The sequence below is a fragment of the Toxotes jaculatrix genome, chromosome 2 (genome assembly GCF_017976425.1).
Source record: "Toxotes jaculatrix isolate fToxJac2 chromosome 2, fToxJac2.pri, whole genome shotgun sequence".
Classification (NCBI taxonomy): Eukaryota; Metazoa; Chordata; class Actinopteri; family Toxotidae; genus Toxotes; species Toxotes jaculatrix.
Genome location: NC_054395.1, coordinates 8,927,296 through 8,953,771, shown reverse-complemented (window position 1 = coordinate 8,953,771; position 26,476 = coordinate 8,927,296). Strand labels below are relative to the sequence as shown.

Here is a 26,476-nt window from a genome sequence, read left to right as displayed (position 1 = left end):
AGCCCCCAAGATCGCTGAGGAAAGAGGAGGTGGAGAATTGAAAGTGGAATCAAGGAAGCAGACCTCGTAAAGCTCCTGTATCGTGATTAGGTACCATCAACTTTAATCTAGCTATGAATCGCTAGCCCGGCTAGCTGTAAATCAGAGCTAGTGTTAGCTAAATGTTAGCCGTTTTTAACCTAGGTTTTAGAAGAGATCATAACAACACTAGCATTACCTTCTTAGCTGTCTGACATCCGCTGCGCCGACGAGGGAGTGAGAGCCATTTGCTACGTTAAGAAAATAAGTCATTCAAACAGCTACGTGCTTATACTAGAACAACACAGCCACAAATACCGGTTATTAGTATCAGTATCAAGCTAGCGGAAGTGAGTAAGAAGGTGGACTTCTGTTGTGAATTGACTTTTCTTTCAAAATAAAACAAACATCTTCGGACCGAGCGGCTTTACCAGCTAACTACTACAAAGTTAAAAATGCAGTTAGCTGGTGTTAAACTAGTTTTTAAATGTATGTGTTCTTTTTCATAAGTCAATGACGTATTATCGAAATGAACTGAACATTAAAGTTAATGCTCAATTATTTGACAGCCATCTCAATCGCTAAGATTGCTTTACTATCTAAAATTGTGTTGTTTAAAAAAATCTTTCATATGATGCTACTATGAAAGCATTGTTTATTACACATTTTGATGGGTCTTTACTTTTCACGCTAAAACCTTCTGCTCTTTTGTTTTGAAGAAAAACCGACAAACCTCGACGTCCTGCTTTACGGGCTTTACGTCAAAGATGTGCGTCTTCGACGCAGATTCATGACGTTACCTTGAGCAAGAACTTCAAATGTGTTTGTGGTTTTATGATTTGTCTACTTAAAATTAAATCTATTGTTAGGGTTTCTTGTTACGTACAGTGGGTCGTCTTGATATTAATAATGTGAAGGTAGACTTCCTGTTTGTCGACGCTAGTACCACAGTGCATCCTCAGCAGATGGATGCTGTCAGTGAAGCAGACTACATCGATGCTGTAGTAAGTGTTCTGCTGTTATTCTACACACATGTTGTTGTTATGTCTGTTTCTTAACTGAAATATTTTTTGTCACTGTGTCCAATTGATTGACAACAATAACAGGGCTTCAAAACAGCAGTGCATATAGTTGACTTGTTACTGTTTGCTACAACAAATTTCTAGTGCAGAGTTTAAGGCAGTTACAAAACACAACTACCACAACCATCAACAATGTTACTGACATGCCAATAACTTATCATGAGCTTCGTCCTTTGCTTTTTGACAACATTCAGGAGGGCCAGTGCAACATTTAGAGATGATGGCTTTTTATTCTCTTAAATTTTTTTCAGTTTTTGTTTTCTTACCCTTCTTAACTCATTGCATCCCCACTCACTAACCGATGTGTTACTGGACACACAATTAATGGTTTTCCTGCCTGGGGTAGGCTGGTTCCTGCATAGGGTGTGCTGGTTACCAGCCAGGAAAATTTATAATTAAAAAAAAAAAAAAAATGTTAAATTGAAAAATTGGATAACGCGTTCAAATGTCATCCTATAAAGTTACCAGTCAACATGGCAGGTGACCATTACAGTTTTAATCACAAATACAAAATGTTAATTATTTTAGCTCAAAGAACACTGAATAGATAAATACTTACTTTGTCTTATTCTCATTTCTCTTTCCATGCTCTCTCACTAAGGCGACCTCCACTGTGATGCCATGACTCAGATCAGTGATCCAAAGATCGCTTTTGCTTACCTTCGCCCGGCTTGTGTCCTTCTGACCCGAGAGCCCTCTCTGACCAATGTGGAGACACTGAGCGGCCAGTTAAAAGAAGTCAATGATGCCACATTGCAGCAGCTCCAAGATTATGTCCTCTTCCCGCTTCGCTTTGTCCTTAAAGTCCCCGGGCCCAAGAAGGACAAATTGGTGCAGGCTGTGGCTGAGGCCATGAGCTATGTTCTGGAGAACACTTGCATCCAGAACTGGCAGACCCTCCATGACCTCCTCTCAGAACTTTGCCTATGCCTCTGTTCTCCAACTGATCCTGGGAAACCTGCAGATAGGTCAGAGGAGCTGAAATTGGCTGTGCTGAGGTGCCTGGACGCCCTGCTTCATGCTGCTTATGGTGATATAGTCTTCAGACTCTTTGAACCGATCATGCTGCCCGGACTGGGAGCTGCCATATCACTGCTGCTGGCTTTAGGAGAGAAGGAGAAATCTCGGGATATACAGGCAGCAGCGCTGAAGTGCCTCCAGGCTTTGACTCTGCAGTGTGACTGCACCCAGGAGCATGTAGTCCCATCCTCAGAAGACCGACTTGCTATAGGCAGCACCATGGCTTCATTCTTACCTGGGATCACTATGGCTGTAGCCAGGATCATTACAGGAGATCTGAGACAAGGCCATGTAGTCACAGTCAGGGCCATCAAGGTATGGTATTGTTGATCTCTCTCTTAGCTTTTAATATGTATTCAGTCTTGTGTTTTTGACTGGATTCCACACAAGTATGCATGGATATTTTACTGTCATAGGTATTGCAAGTTAGGATTATTTTCATTTGTGATAAACATGTTGATTGTTCTTCTGTATAATCTAGGCTATAAAATTCAGAAAACAGTACAAAAATAAAATACTGTTACAAGTTTGTAGAGCCTGGTGTGATGTTTTAGAATTGCTAATTTTTTGTGAACCCACGGTCTAAAACAAAAAGATATTCAATGTGCAATAATAATAAAAGAGAGAAAATCATGGTAGGAGAACAGGTTGTATGTCAAAGGTGATGGCATAACCACACAATTGCAGAGTTTAATAAAAGGTGATTATATCCTTGTACAAATGTAATGCAACGATTTGCTTGTGCCACATCATCTTCTCTTTTCACTCATTCAGGTTTGGTTCAGGGCAGTGGGGCTTGTCATGGAGGATGCCCAGCTTCAGGCTAGTGAGCCGTGGAAGACTCCTTCATCAGACCTGGGTAGGATCGCACAACTGGTGGTCCATCGGACACAAGACTGGGTGAAGAGCACAGTGGGGAAACTGTCTGTGCTGCTGAAGAAGATCGTCTCCTGCGCCTCGGCTCACCAGCACTGGAAAGTTCGACTGGAGATGGTGGAGCTGGCCGACCACCTGCTGGCGAGGTGTACTCAGTCACTGGGAGAGTGTGTGGGGCTGCTATTGGAAGCACTTGTGGGAGCAGTCAATGATGAGGAGCCCAGAGTCAGAGAGAGGTTTGATTTTATTGACATTTTTGTGAGGACAAAGAACAAAGCCCAAACTAATTTATACAAGATATTTATGGAAACTCTTCTTTCTCCTCTCCTCCAGGTGTGAGGTTGCTCTCAGAGAGGTATCACAGAGGAATCAGAGCTGTAGCAGCAGCGGTGATATTACTGGTGGACGCAGCAGTACCCAGACCTTCACTGACGTGCTTTCAGAGAATCTCCACTCTTTGGCCACCTCCCTGCCCAGACTGATGAGGACCTCTGATGACCAGAAGAAACTGTTTGTGCTCAATGTGTTTCTGGGTTACATAAAAGTCCTGGGACCACTCGTCTCTGTGGTGCTGAACTCGGCTGCACATCTGGAGAGGATTTCCAAAGCCTTGATGCAGGTAACGTTTACAGTTGTGGTATCAGAATATACTTGATATCCTGTGTGACTGGGGTAAAGCATGGCTTTATGGTTGTAAAAACTTGAAAAAAAGTTTATATGACATTAAGTCTTTTTTGTACAGTAATAACTCAAGATTTAGGGGTTTTACATGTGTTTATTTATATAAATCTTTTTTCAGTCATTATCCTCTTCCCATGTGTAGAGAAAAATCTATTAGAATTAAATCTGTTGGAAAACTTATAATTCTACACGTTCTGTCTGATCAAACAATGATGTGTTTTTGTTTAACTAGCGTTACATCATTTTGGCTTCTCATTTCACAGCAGTATTGGGTGACAGTATATGCTGGCAGGATGTGCGAAGCCGACTGTAACAAGATTGAAATATGGGGCTAATTAAAAAGAACAAGTTGAGATTGTCCCTGTACCGTCTGAGGAGGAACACTTACAGAAAGTATCTAACAAAATGAACCATCAAGTGATGGTTCCCTGATTATAGCAAAAAAAAAAACACAACCCAAACATTTCATTTAGTACTTTACAGTGAGTTTAACATACAGTACTTGGATTCTTGTATGTAGCTGCGCTATAATCATTTAAAATACTCCTATGGTATCACCCTGTCATCAGTAATTATACCTACCTCCACTCAATAGTTTTTTTTCTTGTATTAGTATAATATTACTTACAGCCATTACTGACTACTGCTGTAAAACTAATGTGGCCATTCATGTCAATTAGGTAATTATACAGTTACTGTAGAATTCAGTCTAGTCTATCATGGCAGCAAACCTAAACCACAGTCAAGAGGAATCTTGTTAAAAACACAACAAACACTTCTGTGTATCTTTACAGGTGCTGGAGCTGGATGTGATGGATGTTTGTATTGTAGAAGAAAGAAGTTACAGCTCTCCTATAGAAACAAGTTCAGTCTCTCCTGATTCCTACACTGCTCACACACAGAGGAAGCATTTTCTATACTTCACTGATGAGAAGATCTTCTCTGTGCTCATGGAGATCTGTCGGACATTAGGTATGAGTGCTGCTCAATGTGAACACGAGGGAGGAGCTGTATCAAAATCATCTACATTTTTATTATCCTTAGGCATATACAACAGTACTTTATATCTAAATTAAATGTAAAATTGTAAAAGAAAATTTAAAAAAATACAAATGAAGTTGTGTTAATGTCAGTTTGAAGGATGATATGAATACTTATGGACTCAAGCTGGCTACATTTTGTGCCTATATGCTCCCATTTGACATTTTTTTGACAGCTCTCCTGCCAGAAATCCAACATGTAATTTACCTTCTTTCTATCTTTAGGTTACTATGGCAACATTTACCTGCTGACCGATCACTTTCTGGATCTGTACCGCCAGTCTTCAGCGTACAGAAAGCAGGCTGCCATGGTGCTAAATGAGATTGTCAGGGGTGCCGCAGGCATCGGCGTGGCAACAGAGAGTCAGGGTTTGGAGGGTGAAGGTCGTCGATGCTCTGCCGCCAAGGAAGACCTTAAAGCAGCAGTGGTGTCTGTCATGGAAGAATACACCAGTCTGAGCAACTGGCACTTGATTACTGCCAGTGAGGAGACAGACAGAGACCGACAGGACCAACAGGTGAGGAGAAATTTCAATTTCAATGTTTTGTCTCAGGTTTTACTCTGTTACAGGTTTGGGTTTCTTTTACTTAACAACACTTTAACTTAAGCTTCATCAACTAGCTCAACCAGCACTAACACTTTGTATCAGGGTTATTTAATCTGTACAAAAGTCAAAATGTAAAACTGACAATTTGTGGTCGTTACAGGGAGTCACAAGTAAAGCGTTACAAGCTGTAAGTGTTTCTTGGCCATGCAGGTGATGTCCTGAAGTCTCCACAGGGTTTTGCTTGCAGGTGTTTTCCTCTGCTTCCAGTCTTAATGCTAAGCCAAGCATTAACTGCCTGCTGGTTCTACCTTCATATTTAGTGGAGAGACATGAGAGTGGTATCGATCTTCTTATCAAACTCTCACCAAAAAAGCAACATGCTGAACTACTCCTTTAATGCCATTTAACGGGTTGAAACTTGATGTGGCAATGGATTGTCTTAAGCATATTGCACCATCATCAGCCGGTGAGTGAGCGTCACTTGAAACAGATGATGACACTCTTCATTGAACGATAGTCTGAGTGAATAAGTGAAACTTTGCTGTTTAATTCTGAAATTTTATCTCATTTTGTATCCTGTAAACAGTTTCTACTCAAGTGTGATATTAGACTCGCATCTCCAGCCTGTACGCTCCCTCCATTTAAATTTGATCACAGTCGGATCACTTCACTCCAAACTAAGTGCCTCAGGCGTTATTGAGAAACGCATCCACACTTTGTTCACAGTATGGCCTTGGACTGAGTGCTGCAGCGGAGGGGGGGGGGGGGGGGGGGGGGGGCTGCTCCAGTGTTTCAACTAACTGCTCAGAATTCAAGGCTGGATTATTGAGCTGAAAATGTTTCAGGGCCTCCAACCAGCATGGGCCTGAAAACAATGGCAGCACTGTGTTGGCTTGCAGATAAACTTGCAGTTTTTCTTTGTCAGCTAAAATGTGTCTCTGGAGACACACTACCAAATAAAAAGGATTCTAAGCACAGAAATACACATTAGTGAGAAGGAAGGTTTGGCTGCTGCAGAGACTGTCTTGGGTTCCTCCCTCATGTCAGAGTGTTTACATTCATAAATAGAAAATGGAATAAATATGAAAGTGGCTGAAACCACAGACAATCAGCTATGCAAGCTGGCATCAGTATTAACAAACCATTTCAAAGGAAAAGTTAGCATAGCAACTCTTTGTCCTGTTTTCTGATACAACAGGACTGATGGCTAATCTCAGCTACATTCACTGGAGAGGGACAAATAATCAGTCTTTTATGAGTTGGGGGCTTCAACATGAATTTGATGGTGTAATGCTGCTTTTATTCAGCTATCTAATGTTTTTATCAGTCAAGATACCCTGTGGAGTACCTCACATAATTTTTTAAAGTAACTGTACCCTGTGGAGTTTCATTTCTAAAAGTAAAGGTGGTCAGAACTTCACATTATCCCTCAAAGTTTCTAGGGAGAAATATTTACCTTGCTAGTTATTCCTTCACCTCACACTTTATTAGTGGAAGAAAAACTGTTATGCGTGACATTGACATTGGACCTTCCTCTTTCTCTAGCTGCTCAGCCCACCCAGACTCCTCTCCATATCCAACAGTGATGTCAGCAGCATTAATTCAAACTCCCTCCAAGTGATTCCTTCCTCATTCAGCTCCCAGTCTTTACCATCGTCCACCTCCACCATCCACCAGCTCAACAGCAACATCTGGCAACTGTGTATCCAGCTCGAGGGCATCGCCTACTTTTCGCAGGCCCTGGGACTCGACTTTCGTCCCCTGTTGATGACATCGCTGTACCCTGTGCTGGAGAAAGCCGGGGAGGAGACACTGCTGGTTAGCCAGACAGCTCTGGGCTCCATGTGGGACATCAGCAAAGCCTGTGGCTACCTTTCTCTGAAGGAGCTGATCAATGAGAACTCAGACTACCTGCTCAATGACATCTCCCTCAACCTGCAGAGGCTCAGCCAGCATCCACAGGTAAAGCTGACGCAGTAATGCTCAGTAAATATACTCCATGCATTAAAAAAATCATTAGTTTCATATAAACTGCTACATTTAAAAAAATTATCAAGTAGGCCAAGTATATGTAACTACAGTAGATATGTGTGCCAAACACATCTTTCCCACTTATTAGCACAATGTGATTAACTACTTTTGGACTGATTCAATGTCTTTGTGTTTTCAGGAAAATGGAAAATTGATTAACTTACCAAATAAAAAAGGTTAAAGTCAGTTTTGGTAAAGTTAAGTTTGAGTCCACAGTAATCAGATTCATGTCTCTAGTTTGACTCTTGTCCAAGTCATGTGGTTTATCTTCCAGATGAAGAGTGTAAGGGTCTGCATAGGTTTGTTGGGCCCTGAACATGTATTTCATTATATTTCTGTGTTGTTGGCCAGGCTCCACGTGTGTTGACAGTGATGTTGACTCACTCTGACCGCAGCCTGCTACCTCTTGTCGGGGACATCGTTCAGGATGTGCTGATGGCTCTGGATCTCAGCTACGACCACACAGCTGCCCTTTTCTGCTCTGTGCTTCACGTGCTGGTGAAGGCACTGGGTGAGTTTCTAAAAGTGGTGTCAGTTACCACATATAGTGGGGGATCAAAATGTAACTCTATCGTACCCTCACAGTATCATACAATCCCATTCTCAACCACACATTACCTAACCGTTTAATTCAGTCATATTATCTTTCTTCATACCATTGCTTGGTAAAATGTAAACTTTTGGGTTTACATTCACTATGACACTATATTTTTCTATAATGCCTGATGTATACCAGAAACACTACAGGTTAAATGTAAAGATCCAGTATGTGTCATGGGTTTCAAGTTAAATTATGATTTTCTGTGCAGTGGCCTGAGGAGTTTAGCATCCCATTATGGTTTAAATGTTGTTGCAGAGGTTTTTTTGCCGCTCACAGGAATATGGATATGTGTGTGTTGTGAACAGTTTGTGAACATAGTCAGATTTAAAGGTCATGAATACTCATCCAGAATGTCTACTTTCAGCACCACAAAAGTTACCTGTCCTTTCACAGTCCCACAGGTTGGTTTGTAATCACTATAGATGCAGAGTTGAGAACTGAAAGTTCAAAACAAATGACACCCTGCGGCTCGCTTAGAAAGGAAAGTCCAAGAAAAGGAATTGTAAGGAAAAAGACTTCACAGCCCTGTGTGAGAGAAGTGCACTAACGTTAAAGATGGAGACAAGAAAGAGGAAAAGCTTCCTTAGTACTGCTTTATTGTAACCAATGTCTAACCTGTGTCTTGTATTGTCATATTGTCCTCCTTCAGCAAGGTGGTTTCCCTCCAATTGTAATAGGACCAGTAAGTCTCCTATACCCAAGCAGACCTCCACAGACCAGGAAGTCCTTAACATCCGACAGTTCCTGCTGGATTACCGCAAACAGAAAGATCTGGCCGAGGGCATTGGAATAGAGGAGGATGATACTGAGGACCTCGGTAATATGAAATCTGTGAAACAGGATAACAATGTTTCATCATAGTACAGGCTACTTTGTTACTTTGTTATGCAGGATATGCTAGGTTCAGCTTCTCTTTAGGGAAGCAGGTTATGGTGACAGAATGTACAATATGAATGACAATAAAGCATGAAGTATAAGATGGCTAACAACAAGAACAACAAGTTTTTGCTGGATTGCTCCATTAAAAACTCATCCATTTGACACCACGTTCACTGTCTTTCCAGAAGTCCCTCCTCCCACGGAGGGTGAGGACGTTGAAGATATTGATGGCCCTGATGTGAAAGCAGAGCTTCCCTCCCACCTCAGCATCACTAAAGATGTTATGGAACGCTGCATTCACCTTCTGTCCAATCCCAGCCTCAGGCTCCGGCTCAAGGTACTGTGAATGCAGTGTGAAGGAGACCTTTGGTTTTGATAACTTCAGTGAGGATTGTCCACCACTGTACAGGGACCCCTTTTTTCATTAACAGATACTGTAGAAAGAAATTAGTTTTGTCTCTACTCTCTGCATGTCTTTGTGTTGGTGTGACAAATCTCCCAGCCATACGTGAGACAGCACAGCTCCTGTCGCCCATCCTCAAAATTGCAGACTTGGGAAGGAAGATGTTCCAAATAGTGTTAAGTAGAGCACAAAGACACGCCAGTTCTGTAGCTCTAGGCCTGTCATAGCTCTGCAGGCAGACTGGTCTAATGTCAGTTTGACAAAAAAGACTGACTAACAGGCCACCCACCTCAGGCTCACTCTGAGCTAAAGGCTGCATTGCCATGATAACAATCAGCGACCTGCTGACAACATGTGGAAGTGTAGCTCAGTTTGAGGTTTGCTAATGTTGTTTCAAATGAACAAGAAGAAAGGAAAGAATGGTTGAAACCACAGTAACCTCATTATGAGTTATTACCAGTAAAATGTCTCTTAAAGTCTTTAACAAGGCATAGGTTCACTGCATGGTTTTTTTTTAGTTTTAATCCATTAAAATACACTGTACCACCTGTGGGGCACTTTGGCCTTGGTACAATTCAGTTGTTAAGTAAGTTTTTTTTACTGTGGGGTTAAAAACTCAAAGGAAGTCCTTCTGGAGGCATTTAGTGTAACCAGTCAACTTGTGTGTCTGTCTCATGTTCGACTGTTAGTTACGTCCATTGAAGATGTAGAGAAAATATCTTTATCACCTAAAAGCTACGTGTATGTGTCACTGTTGAACTTTCTATACAGTATACTGACTATATATTGTACTGTGTGTCTTTGTCCCAAGGTGCTGGACGTGCTGGAGCTTTGTGTGTGTGTGCTGAGTGAGAAGGAAAATGAACTGCTGCCTATGGCCCATCGCTGCTGGCCTGCTCTCCTACAGAGACTGACAGCTGACGACCCTTTAGCAGTCCTCAGAGCCTTCAGGGTAAAAAAATACCCTTTCTTGATTATTTGAAAAATTGTTGATTTAATGTGGATCATTTAATATTATCTGTAGCTTCATTGTGAAAAAGAATACAAAAAGGTTATTAAATAACTGTTAAATGTGATGTTGTATTATCAGGATCAGGTCACTGTGCAGCAACCGAACAGGTTACATTTATGACAGACTACATTTATGATATTACATCAGCTTTGCAGGCACTTTTATATTGAAAGGTCCCTATATGATGTTTTTTTTTCTTTTCAGTTCATAAAGAAATCGCTATGATGCACACTGTTGGCAGGCTTCTTCATTATTTGTAATTCCATGAAACATTTTTTGTTTAAACACTTTAAACTTACAAGACAGGAAAATCATTAAATTGTTTGTGGATTGTCTTTCCAGGCCTGGCTTTTCGTATTATTTCAGAAAATCACAGAGGATGAAAATGGCCTTCTGCTTTCTTCCCTGATGAGTGAAGATCACAGTTTTTGTGATCTTTTCTCAAAGCAAAATGTCTCTGTAAACTACTGTACTTGTCAAAACCTGTTTTTAGTTGAACTGTTTTTATATCTTTTCTTCATCAGAGAAAATTAGTTTGTAAATTATTATTTAATCACTCAGTTCTACTGCTGGCAATCTGTGTTATAGCCATCAGCATTATGGCAGCTTTAGGCTGGGTGTCCAAGCTTTTGAAATACAATGGTTCATCCAGGGGATAAAACAGTATCATTTGTCAGACTTTTTAATGGATATTTCATTACATTTTTACAGCTTGCTGCATATGTTCATTACATGCTGAATCTCTCTGACAGGTGCTTTGTACACTGGGTGAAACGTGTGGTGACTTCCTGAGGAGAAGGGTTTCGAAAGAGGTTCTTCCCAAGCTGAGCTCCTCGCTGGCACGACAGGCTCCGATCAGCGCCAAGGCTGGACCCGTCTACCCACACACTGTGGCCTACAAACTGCAGCTGGCTGTACTTCAGGGACTGGGCTCACTGTGCCAGAGGCTGGACCTGGGTAAGAGAATAGAAACACAAAGACACACACAGGTTTCCCTGATTTGACACGTTTATGAGTAAACGTTCAAAATGATGTCCATTTAAGCAAGAATATACTGAGGATAGATTACCTCTGCTCAAAGTGTGTGAAATGAACGTGTTGAATAACCAAGTGCTCAAAGTAAAGCATTTAACAAGAAACAGACAACCGGACATTAGCATGCATAAAATCATACAAATCTCATTCTAAAGGCAGCATTGTTTAAAAAAAATCACCATACAAGATATTATACTACAGGTTTTAAATGAGGTATTGGACCTTCCGACCTCCTATAGTTTTTCTTCTAGGGAATAGTTTAACACTGGGAAACACACTTATTAGTTTACTCTCTGAGGGTAAAATGAGAAGATCCATATTAATTCAGTCAGTATATGGTCAGCCTAGCTGGGCATAAAGACTGGATCAGGGGGTAATGATTCGCCCCTTCTCTGTCCAATGAAAAAATGAGCCCACCAATACTTCTAAAGCAGCCTTATTCACACTTATTTACACAAGTATCCTGTTTGTGCATGAACACAAATGTAAAAATGTATTACTTGTAAGCTATTTTTTGACAGACATTTTTTTTTGTGTTCTACAGGTTATTCCTTTAAAATGTAGCTGTGGTTTTGTTGTGTTAAATTGAAATGGGTGAAAGTTAAAGCCTTTCTGCTAATAGGGCAGGACGACTCTGGCCAAGAAAGTGACACACACACACACACTCACTCACTCACACTCACAGTTTAACAGGATTCAGGGTTCAGACATTCAGATATCCATCAGACTGCTGTCAGAAAACACAGTACCTTTTTTTTTTCCACCACCAGATGGCAGTTTTGTATAACAGTGAAAACCAGGCAGGGGTACCTTGGCATGAGTTAGTGTATCTCAATAATGAAAACCTGAAGACAGGATCCAGAGTTGCATATTGAAATTTTGAGTGTGAAAACTTAAAATTCAGTGCATCTCTCTGTGTATACTGTTACATAAAGTTTGTCTTTGGTGTGTCTGTCTGTCTTTGGGTAAAGGCAGCAGTTTTCATCACCCTTTCAGATATTCCATTCTGTGTTTAATTCAGTATTGTTTTTATTTACCTTCCTTTGTTGATAGCGCAGGTTAAATCCCAGCACATCCTTTTATCATTTCATCCTTTTACAATTATACATGCCATTTTCTCTTACATATAGAAGCACCCAATACTCAATGGGATTTCACAACTAAAAATACCTTTAGGCCATGGAATTGCTTGAATTCAGCGTGTTATTCAGCCAAATGAGAGACCAGGATGCTGCTGATCTGAATAGCTGCACACACAATAACTGCTGCAAGCAACTGTTCTCCCTCAAGAACAATTAAACAAGAAACACTTTAAAAATTAAATCTGCACAAGCAAGCAGCAAGTCAGGATGCTACAGGAAAAAGAGACATTTAATGGATGAGCTCAGAAATGTAATGTTTTTTAGAGTTGCGTTTGGTGCTCGACGTAGCTTTGTTATCATAACTATGTTCATCCAGAGTGGCCTGAGGGATCAGTGCCAGTGTGCTACCAGTGATGTAATTATGAGCTGCTTGTCTAATTTTTCATCAGTCATTATGTTCATTAAGCAGCGACATCCCTGTCACAGACATACTGGGTCCAGATTGCTCCAATTTTCCAGTGCTGCCAAATACTCAAGGGAAAACATGGTACTTATAGTGGAACTAAGAGCGTCTTAATGCAGTTTGGGGCCACTTTTCTGCTCTGTTTTGGTGTTTTTACTTATTTGTGCAAGTTTGAGTGGATAAGTGGATACATTTTCTAACTGTGCCATTAAAATAACATGCTCATCACCTACAGTAGGAAGTGGCGGTTGCAATCAGTGATAAAGATTACAGTGAAAATCGTCCTTTCATTAATTGGTTGTTGCAATCACTTCTAGTTGCCAAGGACAGTGAGTACGCAAGAGCTGGTTGGTCGGATTGTATCGGCAATAAATTAGTGCGGCTCTGATTCTCATTCTTTTTGGGGTTTTTTTAATAAAAAAATGAAATTATGATTTTAAAAATCCCAAAATCTTGGTTGAAATTCTGATTTCAGGAGGTGGAACAGGTGTGAAATTCCCATCCACCACTGCAAAAACCAAAGATTTGATTTCGAGTAGTGGTACCTCCAGCCTGGTCACCTTGGTGATAGTGTAAACCTCGCACACGTTACACCCTCCCTGTGAAGCTCATCTCTGACAGATGAAAAGTTAGCAGCTGGTGACACCATGTGTCACAGAGATAGCATGGCTGTCTGCAGCGCTTCACAGGCCAACAGCAGAATCAGCAGCGACTGCAGAGCAGAGGGAAAAAATGCAAAATTAGAGATTTTTAAAGGAAATAGATTTAATAAATACCATTTAGACTTAGATTTAGATAAACTTTATAGAACCACAGGGGAAATTGCTGAAAAAAAAATACCAGATTGCATATGTGCAAATCTACAAGAAATATAAATAAATATAAATATAAATATAAATATACACTATACTGTATATATACAATAATATGGATGGATGAGCACTGACATGAGTAAGAGATGGAGTTATCTGTTACAGAAAGGTGAGCTGTTGCTGGATTGAGAACGGTATGTATGAAGCCTTGTACCGTTCACTGTGGGAGCGCAGCTGGATGAGTCAACAGCTAGTTTTCTTGTAGAAAATACTGAATCAAATAAACCCACACTGATACAAACTAAATAGCCTCGTGAAAAAGTGTTGGACTGTCCTTGAGTGAGGTCAATGTCAGTTTCAGTAGAGTTTGGGTCTGTGGTTTTGTTTAACACTCGGTGTAAACAGGGCTTGTGTAACAGGTAGATAACCCAGCAGCTGTGATGGAGATGTGGTGCTATTGGAATTGGAGGCCAGGGACAACGTCTGGAATAAATGCTCACCTGGGCAGGCAATGAGCTTTTGCACTCTAACCACTCACCTCACAGTGCTCTTTAGTCAGTGTCATTGCTTTCACTCCATGTGCTTCTTAGTGAGGTGCAAATAAAAGGTGAGAAAAGCCATCAGGTGCACCATCAGAGAAGCCATCTGTACCCGTCTGTGCCCGTGTTTCTGACTTATGCCGTATGATCAGATGATGTCAGATCAACTGGCATATTCCTCTTTGGGTTGGGTGCAGTTTTGAAAATTTTAAGACACATCAAGGGCATCAGTTACATCACTTTTCTGAATTCATAGACAGACCTCAATTGTGTAACCATAGCAACACGTCAGGCTTGCTACATGTATTTTAATCTAAACCTCTTAAGCCCAAAATATTCAACAAAAAAAAGGCAGTGTGATGTTAGCAAAGCTGCAGTAATCAGTATTTTTTTTTACATAAACAATAGACAGTTGTGAGAAATGTGTCACTTTGTAGTGATGAACACACTGAGAATGATCAGACTCTTTACTTCTACTCATTTAACCCATTGTTTTGATTTTCCATCCCACAAATTAACCTAATAACAAACTTTCTCAACAAAAAAGCTTTAATAAGACAGTTGTACCCTTCTTGCCCTGCATCAGAATCAATGCTTACCTTATCTGTTTCCTTCAGGAGCTGGTAGAGTCCAAAACAGAGCAGAGAGGAGAGTGAATATAGGAATTTACATTCACCAGGTAGTCAGGAACGCAACTATAATATTGCTTCATGTCTGCTGGATGAGTAAACAGAACATTCGTCATTAAACTTTGATGATATGTGATATGTGAGATGTGTTTTCAGTTTGTTCAGCTGACCCCAGGTGGCAGAAAAAAAAATTAATGGAGCTGCAAGTTTTTTGTAAGCCTGAAGAGCATATTTTGATGTTACACAGTAACACATAAACTCACTGGCATTTGACTTTGTAGTATTTACCATTCCATCAAAAAAATAAAAATAGAAAACAGTCATAACTCCAGGTTTATTTGTTAACCTATCAGGTTGATCTCTCCAGGCTTCCACAGGATGGTATCCCATTGGCTTAGCAGCGCTGGTTGTTGTGTTGATAAATCCCTGCCTTTCTTTACCTTTTACCGTCAGATTCTCTGCTCTTCTTTCATTTGTTTTTCGCCAAGGTTCTCACAAAGAAAAAATAAAAATAGCTCTGGAGCCACAATTACACCATTAGAGATGTAATGATACATTCACTTCACTGTTTGGTTTGATAAGCCATACTGGGTTCTCACTTTGATATTAACACAGTACTTCAAACAAAATCAGAATGAAGACCATCAGGAGTTAAAAAATATTTTTGACAGGAAAAAATTATAGCTTTAGGTTTCTATGGGTTTATTTTAATGTTCGTTATTAACCAGTGTAATTCACATTTAGTAAATCTCATTCCACAGGCGTGAGTTTTAACATTTATTTTTTTCTAGTCTTCACTGTAAGTCAGTGCTTTCTCACAGTAACAGTTTCTTACAGTTGTCAGATCGAAGGCGTTGCTCTGTTACTGTGATTAGTTAGTTTTGTTCTGCCTTGTCACTGTCATCAAAAGTCTGTACCAGTCTGCCCTAATGAAAAACCTTCAAACTGTGACAGTTAAATGGGTTAATTTGCTGTGTGGTTAAGTCACATTAGGACAAATGCTATAATCATTTCCCTCATTATTTTATGCATTAGTTTTGTCAGTGCTGCATTTTGTCTTTAAAAACCAATGGTGGAAAATAATGAAAGCTCATGTCTGACCTTTGTGGTGATGCCTGGTTTCTCAGACGTCTTTGTAGGAGTTAACATGTGGCTGGCTCTACGTTATTCGTTGTGTTTTTGCTTGTGGGAGATTTTGTTAAACAGTAGGTGTTACCTGAATTAATCATAGAAATAACTTCATTCCAGATGATGGTGGTGTATGTAGGTTGAAAGGATTTTTTTAGAATAAACATAAATTAAAACAATTGTTATATTGTTCAAGCTAAAAATATCACTGTGCAATGACGAATGTTGCTCATAGTCAAACCCGTTTAACAGTAACGGCAGTTTTAACCTACTGCGTTGCTTTTCTGACTGTATTTTTTTTCTTTCCTGCTTTCTTCTAACACCCTTTCTTCATTTAAAGCGTAAGTGTAATTAAACCTAGATCACATTTAATAAGGTAAGGTGAAAAGGCATTTTGTGCACTAGTCAGAATATTTAAAGGTTAGTCCCAGCACCCATATCTTCAACAGTGAAAAAAATTATTTCACTGTTTAATTATCCCATTTGAATTATGCATTTAATGTAGCAGTATCCTCAAATGAAATAGCACTGTTCACCCTTTTTTTAAAGCTGGAACGCTCTGTAAAATATTGAAAGTCTCCACAGAGACTGTTTATATTGGGCAGTTTTTATGAGTTGAAAAAAGTAAGTGTAGTGACGAGATGATACCAAAATGAATAGCAGACATTTTAACTTGTCATGGCAGGATAAGCACAGGTCTAACTGTGTGCCCGTTAAGACTAATGACATTGTGAAGTTTTCTCCTTTAAGTTTTTATTGATTAATTCATTATACTTTTAGTTGACATACACTTTAGTTGCACAACTTTCTGCTCGGCTTACTGACAGTTTGATTATACATCAAAAGAAAAAAAGAAAAAAATATGTCATTGTGTCATATATGTCATATGGCATTGTATTTTCTTGTTAAAGGGTTATTGCAATTTACAACTTGACACCTGTTTTTGTACTTTGTCCTTGTGATAGAAATGTTGGTCTGTTGGCTCGTTGGTTCACCACTTTGGTCCAGTCTGAAATAATCCCAACAACTTTGGCATGGATTGCCTTAAACTTCTGCTTATTTATCCATGTTGGTCACAAGATGAGGTCTCCTGACTTTGGTGATCCCTTGACTCTCCCTATAGGATCATTATGAGGTTGTACAGTAAAACACAGTTTTACTGAAATAGCTTCCCAGGTTTTAAAAGAATTGCCATGACATTTGGTACAAGGCATTCATGTTCCCCTCAGGATGACAGCATGTTAGATGCTTTAGCTCAAAGACTATAACCTGGTTTGTCCTGGTGGGCTGCTCTGCCTTTCTTTATTTAGGTCTCATGTGTATTATGACTGTTCCCAGATTAGTTGTTGTTTATTTGTGAGAAAGTCTTGCTGTGCATCCAAAGCAAGAATATCTCTAAGAAAGAGGAATAACTGAAATATAACGGTGTGTCAGGTTTGGGTCTCAGATGTTGAGGCTGAGGTCGGGCTCGGCCTTAAATTCTCAAGTACTGGTAGGGTGTTGCACATTTTGTAGAAGACTGTAGTTGTTTGTACTGAATTCCTGTAAGGCAAGGCAAGGTTTATTTATATAGCACCATTCGTACACAAGGTAATTCATAGTGCTTTACAGATTCCATTAAAATCATACAATAAAAGCAAATCATATTACATTAAAATCATAAATAATAGAATAATAGAATAAAAGAAATATATTAAAACATTGGAGCAGAAAAAATAGAAAACAGTAAAATAATTAAATAAGAAGAGTGCAGTTAAGACAATTTAAGAGAATGCGTCAGTAAAAAGGTGTGTTTTCAGGCCTGACTTAAATAAGCTGAGTGTTTGGGCTGACCTCAGGTATTCCGGAAGTTTATTCCACAAGTGAGGGGCAGAATAACTAAATCCTGCTTCACTTTGTTTAGTCCTGACCCTAGGAACACACAGTAGGCCTGTCCCTGATGATGTAAGGGGTCTGGATGCTTCATAAGGAACCAGTAAGTCCATGAGATATTTTGGTCCAAGACCATTCAGTGCTTTGTAGACCAAGAGTAGAACTTTAAACTGTATCCTTTGACTCACAGGAAGCCAGTGCAGTGATCTGAGGACAGGTGTAATGTGGTCCATTTTTTGTATCTTGTATCATAAACTGCACATTTGTACCAAGACCCTCTGGTCTGTAAACCAAATGATACTAAAAGGAAATGGAGGTCCAGCTTTGTCTGGATAAGCAGCTCACTTGCTGTTGTGCAGGAGACAGGTTATTCTTAACAATGCAGATTAATATTGGGTTTGATAAAGTACTACTGTCTGTCTATCTGTGTTTTTATTTAGCATCTGTACATGATACCAGGATTTAAATTGGGCCAAAAAAGGAAAACCTTCAAGAGTCACTGAGGGATTCTTGACCTGGTTTATTATACACAAAGGAGTTGCCTTGTATAGTAGCTTTAAACAGTGGAAAAGCAGCCTCCACCCATTGCATGACCACTAGAGACGACAAAAAGACAACTGCTGCAACATCAGCCCATCTCTTGCAATGTCTTATTTACAACCCTCATATGAATGGAATGTACCAAAGAAAAAAATCTCTTTCCAGTCACATTAAAGGAAATAGTCTAGTCCATGCTTTTAAGATCCTTCTGCTTGATTTTTCTCACTGGCACTTGACGCTGTTCCCTCTCCTATCAGAAAGTGAGAGATTTGGTGTTCGAGATGAAGAGAATGTGAAAGAGCAGGAGAGAAACAGTCGGCGGCTGCAGCCTTACTCATGTGAATACCGATTTGGCTACAGCTTACCTCTGGGACGCCTGCAGCAAGCCAATTACCGAGCCTCAGTCACACAGAGAGAAAGACAGGAACACAGATTGGCTGAAGCAAATAATACGTTTCAGCTCCAATTCTAGCTTCAGCTCCAAATTCCACCCTGTTATTCTTTTACCACAAATTCTAACAGCACCTGACCCTTTCCCCTTTAGTATTTCTCACCTCTCTGCTCCCCTCCAAGCACCTTGATTCCACAAAAGACTACAGGCTATGAGTGCAGCACCAGAAAGGGAGGAAGAAAAGGGATAAAAGCAGTTGCTAAATAATCCCATTTAACTCTGAAATGTGCACTGCTGCTTTTATTCTTGACACACAGCGAGCAGGCCTGGTTCAAGCCGAGTGTGGGTTGAATTGGCAAATAGAGTAAGCAGAGAGGCAGAGAGGCATGTTTTGAAATGAGGCTTGAAAGGCAGCCCAGTTTGCAGCTTAGGGAATCACTAAATGTCTGCTGGGAAGGATGGAGAGAGAGAGAGAGAGAGAGAGAGAGAGAGAGAGAGAGAGAGAGAGAGAGAGAGAGAGAGAGCGTGAGGGAGATAGGAAGGGGAGATGACAGAGTGGAAAGGAGTCAAGTGGATGGAGGGAGCAGGAGCTGGCAAGGTTATGAAAGTTAGAGTCGGTGAAGGGGAGAAAAGAGAACGAAGGCAGGTTCTCAGGTGTGAAATCCAGAGATGTGGAAACAGCCTGCTGTGAAATTTTTCCTCAGCCATCTCAGCAGTTTCTCTCAGCTCATTAGGAGTTAGAAAAGGTAAAGTCCAGAAATGATCTATTTTTTTCCCCTCTTTCATCTCCTTCTCTCTGCTCTTCTGTCCTTCCACATCGTCTCTTTCCAATCTAACATCTTACCAAGCTGTGCCACATGCTGGGAGCTGTGGTTATATGTTGAGTTTGTTTGATCAGTTGGATTTGAGGAGTGTCAATAGACATGGTTTTCTTCATACAACTAAAAAAACAAAACACAGAACCATAATAAAGTTGATATTTTCTAGGCTTATTATTTCCTCTGTGATTTATATTTTTCTGGTTTTTGTTTGGAAAAAACAAAGCAAAACAGAATATCTCTCAGCAATAACCACATGACTGAATTTCTTCTTGTATGAATTTACATTATGTAAAAGTCTCTCGTCTCTGCCACGGTAAGTACATACCATATGTATTTTACAGTGGAGCTTTTGTTGAGACAATACAGAGGATGAAATGTATTTATATTTGGTTTTCTCAGGTGAAGCAGATCTGGATGCTGTTTGTGAAGCTTGCCTGCCCTACCTCAGCTCCAGACAACCCATCCGACTGCAAGAGGCCTGCCTAAGGTAACCCCTCACTAACCCCTCACTAAGGCCCTGTGCAGTGGTGTTAACACAAACCAGTTTTTAAAGTACTTTACTTGGGTACTTTTATGTCATGTTCAAAGCACAAATCCTTGAGATGTTAAGTAAATATATGTCATGGTTACACCACATAAAACAAATCACATCAAAGATACGTAATTTCTGTGATCATATAGACGATGTAGTATGTTTTCTATATTGGGCAAAGCCAAAGTATGTGACTAAATAAGGTGAGATTCTCGTCACATTTTGATATCACCAATAAATTATATTTAACTTTTTTTTTTTTAACTGGGGTGATAGAGCAGCACATTTGCATATTCTCTATATGCTCTAACACTGTATTGTTCTACATATTCCTCCACGCTGCTGATTATTTAAGCATATTCTTAGATCTTTTTCCCATTTTGTACATTTTCATCTTGTCCCTGTTCTAAAATTGAATATATGCTTTTCATTTGATTATTAATATCAGTTGGTTAATAGTTTTTTCAAAAGTATCGGATAAAAATCAAGATTATTTACACAATCTTGATTTTAGAGGAAAGGCAATGAATAACTTGTACCCTTTTAAATCATTAAATCAGGTACGGCCTTCTTGTCCTTTTGACAAGAAGGCCGTACCTGAGGAACTTGAACTTGTGGGTGGTCAGGTTTTTTTCTTGGTAGAAACTAAAACTTTAAATACAATTTATTAAGCATAACCAAGCACTTTTAGGTACACTATTACCTAAACAAACAGGACTGAAACCCTAGTGTTTTACCGCCTTGGTGATAATAAAAGCAGCCTGAAGGTGGGCAGTGTTGATTTAATGAGCTTAAAGTCAAACTGTAGGACAGCACACTAAAGCCAGCTGCTGCTGTGCTTTGCTCAGTCTGTCACTTTGGATTACTGTCTTTTTTTCCACACCACAGATATTATGCACCTTAGCAAAACACACCCCAGAGCTAATCCTCTTCCCATGTATCTTTCGCTCCTCCCCACAGCGTTTTCCGACACTTAATCCAGGTGGATCCGGACGCCTTCTGGTTTACTCTGAACGAGCTGCACTGTCCGTCTTCCTACGTCCCGCCTCACCCCGACCTCCAGCCTGTACAGCTGAACGGGATGGGCAGACCGACAGACGAGTACTCGGACAATGTGCTGAAACTGCTGAGGGAGGAGTTTGGCTCGGTTGCTGCGACAGTCAACCAGCCAGCCATCTAATGAGCTGGTGATTGATGTGATTGACTCATCTCTCAGATGGACCGCTTATTGAACCACTGACTCCAACCAGTCAATTAACTGAACGGAAATCTGACAATTGTGCCGAGAAACAGCCATCAGATACGCTTGCGATAACCTTCATGGTGCACGCGGCTCTGATAAGCAGCAAGGAACAAAAGGCAAATGTCAATGAAGCATCTCTGCTGCTGTTCACCTTCCTGCTGCAGGTGTAGAAAACAGGAACACGTCTGACAGGACTTCTGGATTAGCAGGCATGAAGTGACAGTGCTGATATTTTTCATTTCGTGTGAAGGCACTGGCATCTACTATGGATGCGAATATTATGTTTGCTCCTCCTTCTCATGTTATTTCTTAATTTTCTGAAGAAATACATTATTCTTTAGTACATTTCTGGTTTGAGTTATTCCTCTTCAGTAACTGAATGCATGCAGCTAAAAATGTGTCCGTAGGACCGAGTATTGAAAAGCTGGCATCAAATGTCTGGACAGATCTTTTTACTTAATCCTTGATCACATTTATGATCACATAGATCACAGTTTTTCCAATTTTAGACCACGGTGTCTTGTACAGCTCTTTTGTTTAATGATAATAAGGGTTTTATAGAGAAACGTTAACATTCCTTAAAGTAAAGTAACAAAAAGTATTGATTTTTGCCTTTTCTTACTGAAACTCAGGTATTCCTTCCTTTAAATCCTGATCTGCAGTGTGTACAGGAGGCAGGCCTTTTTACAAAAGCTTCTTCCCATGATGGAAGGATGGATGGTGCAGCCTCATGTATCTAATTCAACACATCTGGAGCACATCTGGGCTCAGTGTTTTAGTTCAAGGATAAAGGTTATCTTAAGAACTTATATAACAGTTATAGATAACAGTTTATTTTGAGTCAATCCCACATGGGGTGAACGCTGACGAGAATAAACAGTACTGCACCAAATCACAAATAGACTGTTTACCACTGTTCACTACTGTCACAGGTGACTGTTTCAATTACAGTTTGGAAATTACCAATATTTTGTCCCTGAAATACTTGATAGATAGATACAAGAGAGGAAGTACTTGGAGTAAGGGGGTGACTAATTTGTGTTTAGGGGAAATAGAAGTTAAAATTACCAGGTACATATTAAATAAAACGTACATACAGGTGAGCAACAGGCTTAACCCTAATGTCCTTTCACTACACATGTGGCTTCACTTAGTAAAAGAAAAACAGATCTTTTATATAAGTTAGTTTACAATATAATATACTGGCTTCCATTCACAGGGGAAGGCTGTATTAGCTATAGAAAATTTCTCACTGCCCTTCAATATTAGTTAGCATGACTAATTGCATTGCTATATCCACTCTGTTACCGTTTCCCCTATTTTTCTTGCCTTATTACCCAGTAATGATATTACTGCAGTCTGTAATTAAGCAGTAAGCACTCAGTAATTTAGAAAATATGGTGTTGCTCTCAAACCCAAAGTTGTCACCCCCTTATTCCCTAATGTTTTGTCTTCTTCTTCTTCACTCATTACTGAATACTTATTATACTTGTGTGTGTGACAGTAGTCAACAGTGGTAAACACATATATATATATATATATATATATATATATATATATATATATAGAGAGAGAGAGAGAGAGAGAGAGAGAGAGAGAGAGAGAGAGAGAGAGAGAGAGAGAGAGAGAGAGAGAGAGAGAGAGAGAGAGAGAGAGAGAGAGAGAGAGAGAGGTTTAGAGGCACAGGCAACGTACAAGAGTCAGAAAGTACTGAGAGAGTACTGAGGAGAACACACTGTTGGTTTTTTGGTTTTGGTCTTTTCATAGAATTTGCACAAATCAGGAAAATATAAAATGAAACCAGACTCATCCTGTCTGAATTCTTTGGCAGGTGTAGCGATGCAAAGGATGGAGGAACCCTCCTAAATTCCCCTGATGCCCTGATTCCCCTGCAGAAGATGGATAAGATTGTGTAAGTACAGAGAAACTGAAGGCCTCATGACAGGGAGACTGGCCAATCTATCATGGTACATGTTATCACTCAGAGTCCAACAGGGTTCAAGAGATGTGTAAATGAAGGAAACAAGAAACCCCCCCCCCCCATTATCGCATCACCTCACAGCCTGGTGCCTCCACACCTCATTGCTCCGTAATGAATGTATGAGCCTTCTAGTGTGGGGAAACAAGAGCACCACGTGTTTTGTATTTAGCTGGCCTGGCTTAACTCTAGTGAGCGCAGCTCAGCACCTCTTTATCTTGTCCCGTGCTGTTGCTATTTATCCTGCTGCCAGTGCTGACAATAGCACCATTAGTCATCAGCAGCAATGGGAGGCGAGGAGCATTGGCAGCACCTATTACACACAGGCAACTGCCTAATATCGTTTCTCCTTAATGCACATGGACAGACTCACATAGCAAGGGCTAAACCGCAGCTGACTTAGAAGTGAACAAACACCCAAAGTAACTCCTGAGGTGAAATGAAATCTAAGCTTCTTGTGTCTTTCACTTTTTCACATTTCTAAATCAACAGGACAATGAATAGAGATTCCCTGTTGTTTCATATACAATTTATTTCATTTGATAAAGGCATACACTTAGTGTGAGACCAAACATTCTAGAAGAAATGTACATTTTCTCTTTTTTTTTAAACAGTGATCTCTGCTTTACAAAACATCAAATCAAAGTTACTGGTTGAAAAAAAAAAAACAATCCCTCTGATCAGTCCTCCCAGTCTACAAGGACTGTCCACAACAACATGAGCACTGTTGTTCCTTTGATGGATAATACAGCAAAGAAGTAAAGCCCCTCATGGCCTTCAGACACAGACTATATTTTGGGGCGGTACTGACGGCCAATTTCAGTGTTTCACTAACAACATTTTCCTCCTACTTCTCACCTCCACAGCTCGAGGCTTTATCCGCTGTTATCCACATTCACTTTGTCCCATCTGATCCCGCCAGAGTGAAGTATGTGTCCCAAGTGCCCCACACCGCGTGATTCCTGTAACCTTTCTAGACGAGGCTAGCGCTTCACACAAGCATAAAGCAAAGAGATTATCATCAGGTTCCAAAAACGGCAGAAGTAAATTGGCCTCTAGAACCTTTTCAGACCAAACTGCATGAAATGAATCTCATTGTTCAGGCTCATTAAAATATGGTAACACTCATGTTTGCAGCCCTGCATATCCAGTACAGTAGTTTAAGAAACACTGCTTAAGTACTAAGATACATTAGGGAAACCCCTTTCTGAGCAGCTATGAAGAGAATGTGTCATTCATCTGTCTGTACAGCACTTTTGGAGAGCAGTAAAGCAACGGATCTCTATTTGACCAGACTTCCTAAGTAGAAAAAAAGAGATTCAGAACAGAATGGACATTTTTTTTTAATTGACCAAACTAATAAATGACAAAAATATCCTTAACTAACACACTGTCTTTGTGTATGGTTGGTTGAAAAAGGTTTTAAGAAAATTACTGAACATGCACTCACTTTATTTCATATTATACAGTCATATATACAGAGTGGATTAGAGGCTTGTCGTGGAGAGGATTGAGGCTTTTCAATGATTGATGAGGACTGGGCCAGAGCCACGCCATAAGAGAACTAAGCTGGGATAGGAATACCGCACTGCTCTTCCCAAAAAGCATCTTGCACCAGTATCACATTTTTTTTTTTTTAGTCTAAATTCACAGGCACACCAAATCAGATTTTTAATTTAGTAGCACAGATTTGATCTTTTCATGGCTTTCCAAACAGGTGGTGTCCACATGGAACAATACGATTGATTTCTCTCAGCCTGAAGAGCCACGAGTGGATCGAACCAGTAGCACAAGGGGTGAATTAGAAATCATACTTTATGTCGTGCTGTTGTTCATAAACTCAGAATCGCTGTGGGGAAAATACAGCCTGCGATGTGCTTTGTTTGCATGCATATGTGGTAGCAGAATTTTCTACACTGCCACTGTTTTTACTCCAGCTGAAATGAAATGAGGATGTATCTGTCCTTGATGAGCACTGCTGCTCTGGGACTCTGATAAATTCCTGCTGAAGAAAGCATATTTCTTTCTTCCCAGGAGTAAACACAGAATAACTTGCTGAATTTGGGGTGTATACAAGTTTTGCACCACATTCATGTCCATTATTAGAATGCATAAAAAGATGTAATGAAGCTTGTGCTTTAAGTAAAAAGCTGAGGACAAGATTTCTAACAAAAGAATTACTGAGGCTGGGGTTTCATTCAGTGCACTCTCAGAATAAACGGAACATTTTCTTCTACTGGGGACAGACCCAATTTCAAAAGGTAGAACATTATAATTTTTTTTTTTTTTCTGAGGGTGTATCAAATGACAGAGTAAGGCAGTGGAAGAAGTGTGAGCGTGAAAGCAGGGTTGTGTCATTTACAGTATCTAAAGTACAAGAGTGGAACAGAGCATGGGTTAATAGTGGGACAAGAGTCTTTATTTTTTTCTTTTTTGTCGGTGCAAAGACCAGAAACACTGGAGCTGCCTAGATCTACATGTCAGCCCCCCCTCCACCCTTGCTGAATGTCGTGAAGCCAGGCTTTACAGACAGTGAGCAGTCCAACCCAGACCCATGGCACAGCAAGAAAAAGCTACATTCCCTGCACAGTTCACAGCACTGTGCTCTGAATAAGCCATACTGTAAATTTCCAGGGATGTGGATTTGTGCACAGGTCTGCGCTGTGTGGGAAGAATAGCTTTTTATGCTGTGACACACATCATGTTATGCAATCCTCATGTAATCTATCACTCAGGTGTAATGAGCCAACATCTACAGCGCACAGCTTGGCTCGTTGGTGCAGTCATTGTGGCTGTGGTTACTGTCCATGTCCCTCTTCCTCAGCTCTCTGCCTGCCTTGTGCTGCTGATTGCTGCCGCTGTGGCTGTGGCCGTGGTGAACCGGCGACGAAGGCCGCTTGCCGTTCTCCTGGTGGTGCCCGTGATTCTGGTGATGGCCGTGAGCGTGCTCCCTGGTGCCACCGTGAGACTGCAAGTCGCCCCCATCAACAAATCCCACCTCTCTCTTGGTGTCGTCCACGGCTTCAAAGTTGTCGTTGTGGTTGCTGTCGATGATGTCGCTCTCTGGCACCACCTGCAGGTAGGCCCTGACGCGATGGTGGCGGGCACCTGCGTCATCGCTGAAGTCGATGACCCGGCATTCGTAGGTGCCCTCGTCAGACGTCTTGACCCGGGAGAGGCGGAGTTTATGGGAGATGTTGCTTCCTACAACTTTCACCAC

General features: G+C 40.5%; 2 protein-coding genes across 5 annotated transcripts in view; one reads left to right on the top strand and one right to left on the bottom strand.

Moving 5' to 3' along the window:
- tti1 (TELO2 interacting protein 1) lies at positions 1–26,218 on the top strand. Of its 4 annotated transcripts, none has more exons than XR_005895413.1 (16): positions 832–1,022; positions 1,702–2,435; positions 2,895–3,232; positions 3,330–3,615; positions 4,472–4,649; positions 4,943–5,235; positions 6,811–7,227; positions 7,648–7,807; positions 8,547–8,714; positions 8,962–9,113; positions 9,991–10,131; positions 10,944–11,148; positions 19,903–19,990; positions 20,996–21,222; positions 23,110–23,190; positions 26,081–26,218. XR_005895413.1 is itself a non-coding variant. In XM_041058031.1 (15 exons), exons 3-15 carry the CDS (start codon positions 1,722–1,724, stop codon positions 21,213–21,215), a joined length of 3,360 nt encoding a protein of 1,119 aa, XP_040913965.1. In that variant the 5' UTR covers positions 1–90; positions 907–1,022; positions 1,702–1,721; the 3' UTR covers positions 21,216–21,967. The 4 variants fall into 4 exon arrangements, 2 of the variants coding, with proteins under 2 accessions (XP_040913965.1, XP_040913982.1); XR_005895414.1 differs by lacking the exon at positions 26,081–26,218 and adding an exon at positions 24,123–24,309; XM_041058031.1 differs by lacking the exons at positions 23,110–23,190; positions 26,081–26,218 and adding an exon at positions 1–90 and having other exon boundaries at positions 907–1,022; positions 20,996–21,967.
- The window catches only part of LOC121194920 (V-set and transmembrane domain-containing protein 2-like protein), a 65,982-nt gene continuing 63,895 nt past the window's right edge, over positions 24,390–26,476 (bottom strand). The window contains exon 4 of the mRNA XM_041058073.1: positions 24,390–26,476. Coding sequence (XP_040914007.1) covers positions 26,009–26,476 — 468 coding nt within the window. The 3' untranslated portion in view covers positions 24,390–26,008.

Coding starts and splice junctions, on each gene's coding strand:
- tti1 (XM_041058031.1), top strand. CDS start 1,722: ATGACTCAGATCAGTGATCCAAAGATCGCTTTTGCTTACCTTCGCCCG. Junction 7,808..8,546: donor CGTGCTGGTGAAGGCACTGG/GTGAGTTTCTAA, acceptor GTCCTCCTTCAG/CAAGGTGGTTTCCCTCCAAT. Junction 8,715..8,961: donor GGATGATACTGAGGACCTCG/GTAATATGAAAT, acceptor CTGTCTTTCCAG/AAGTCCCTCCTCCCACGGAG.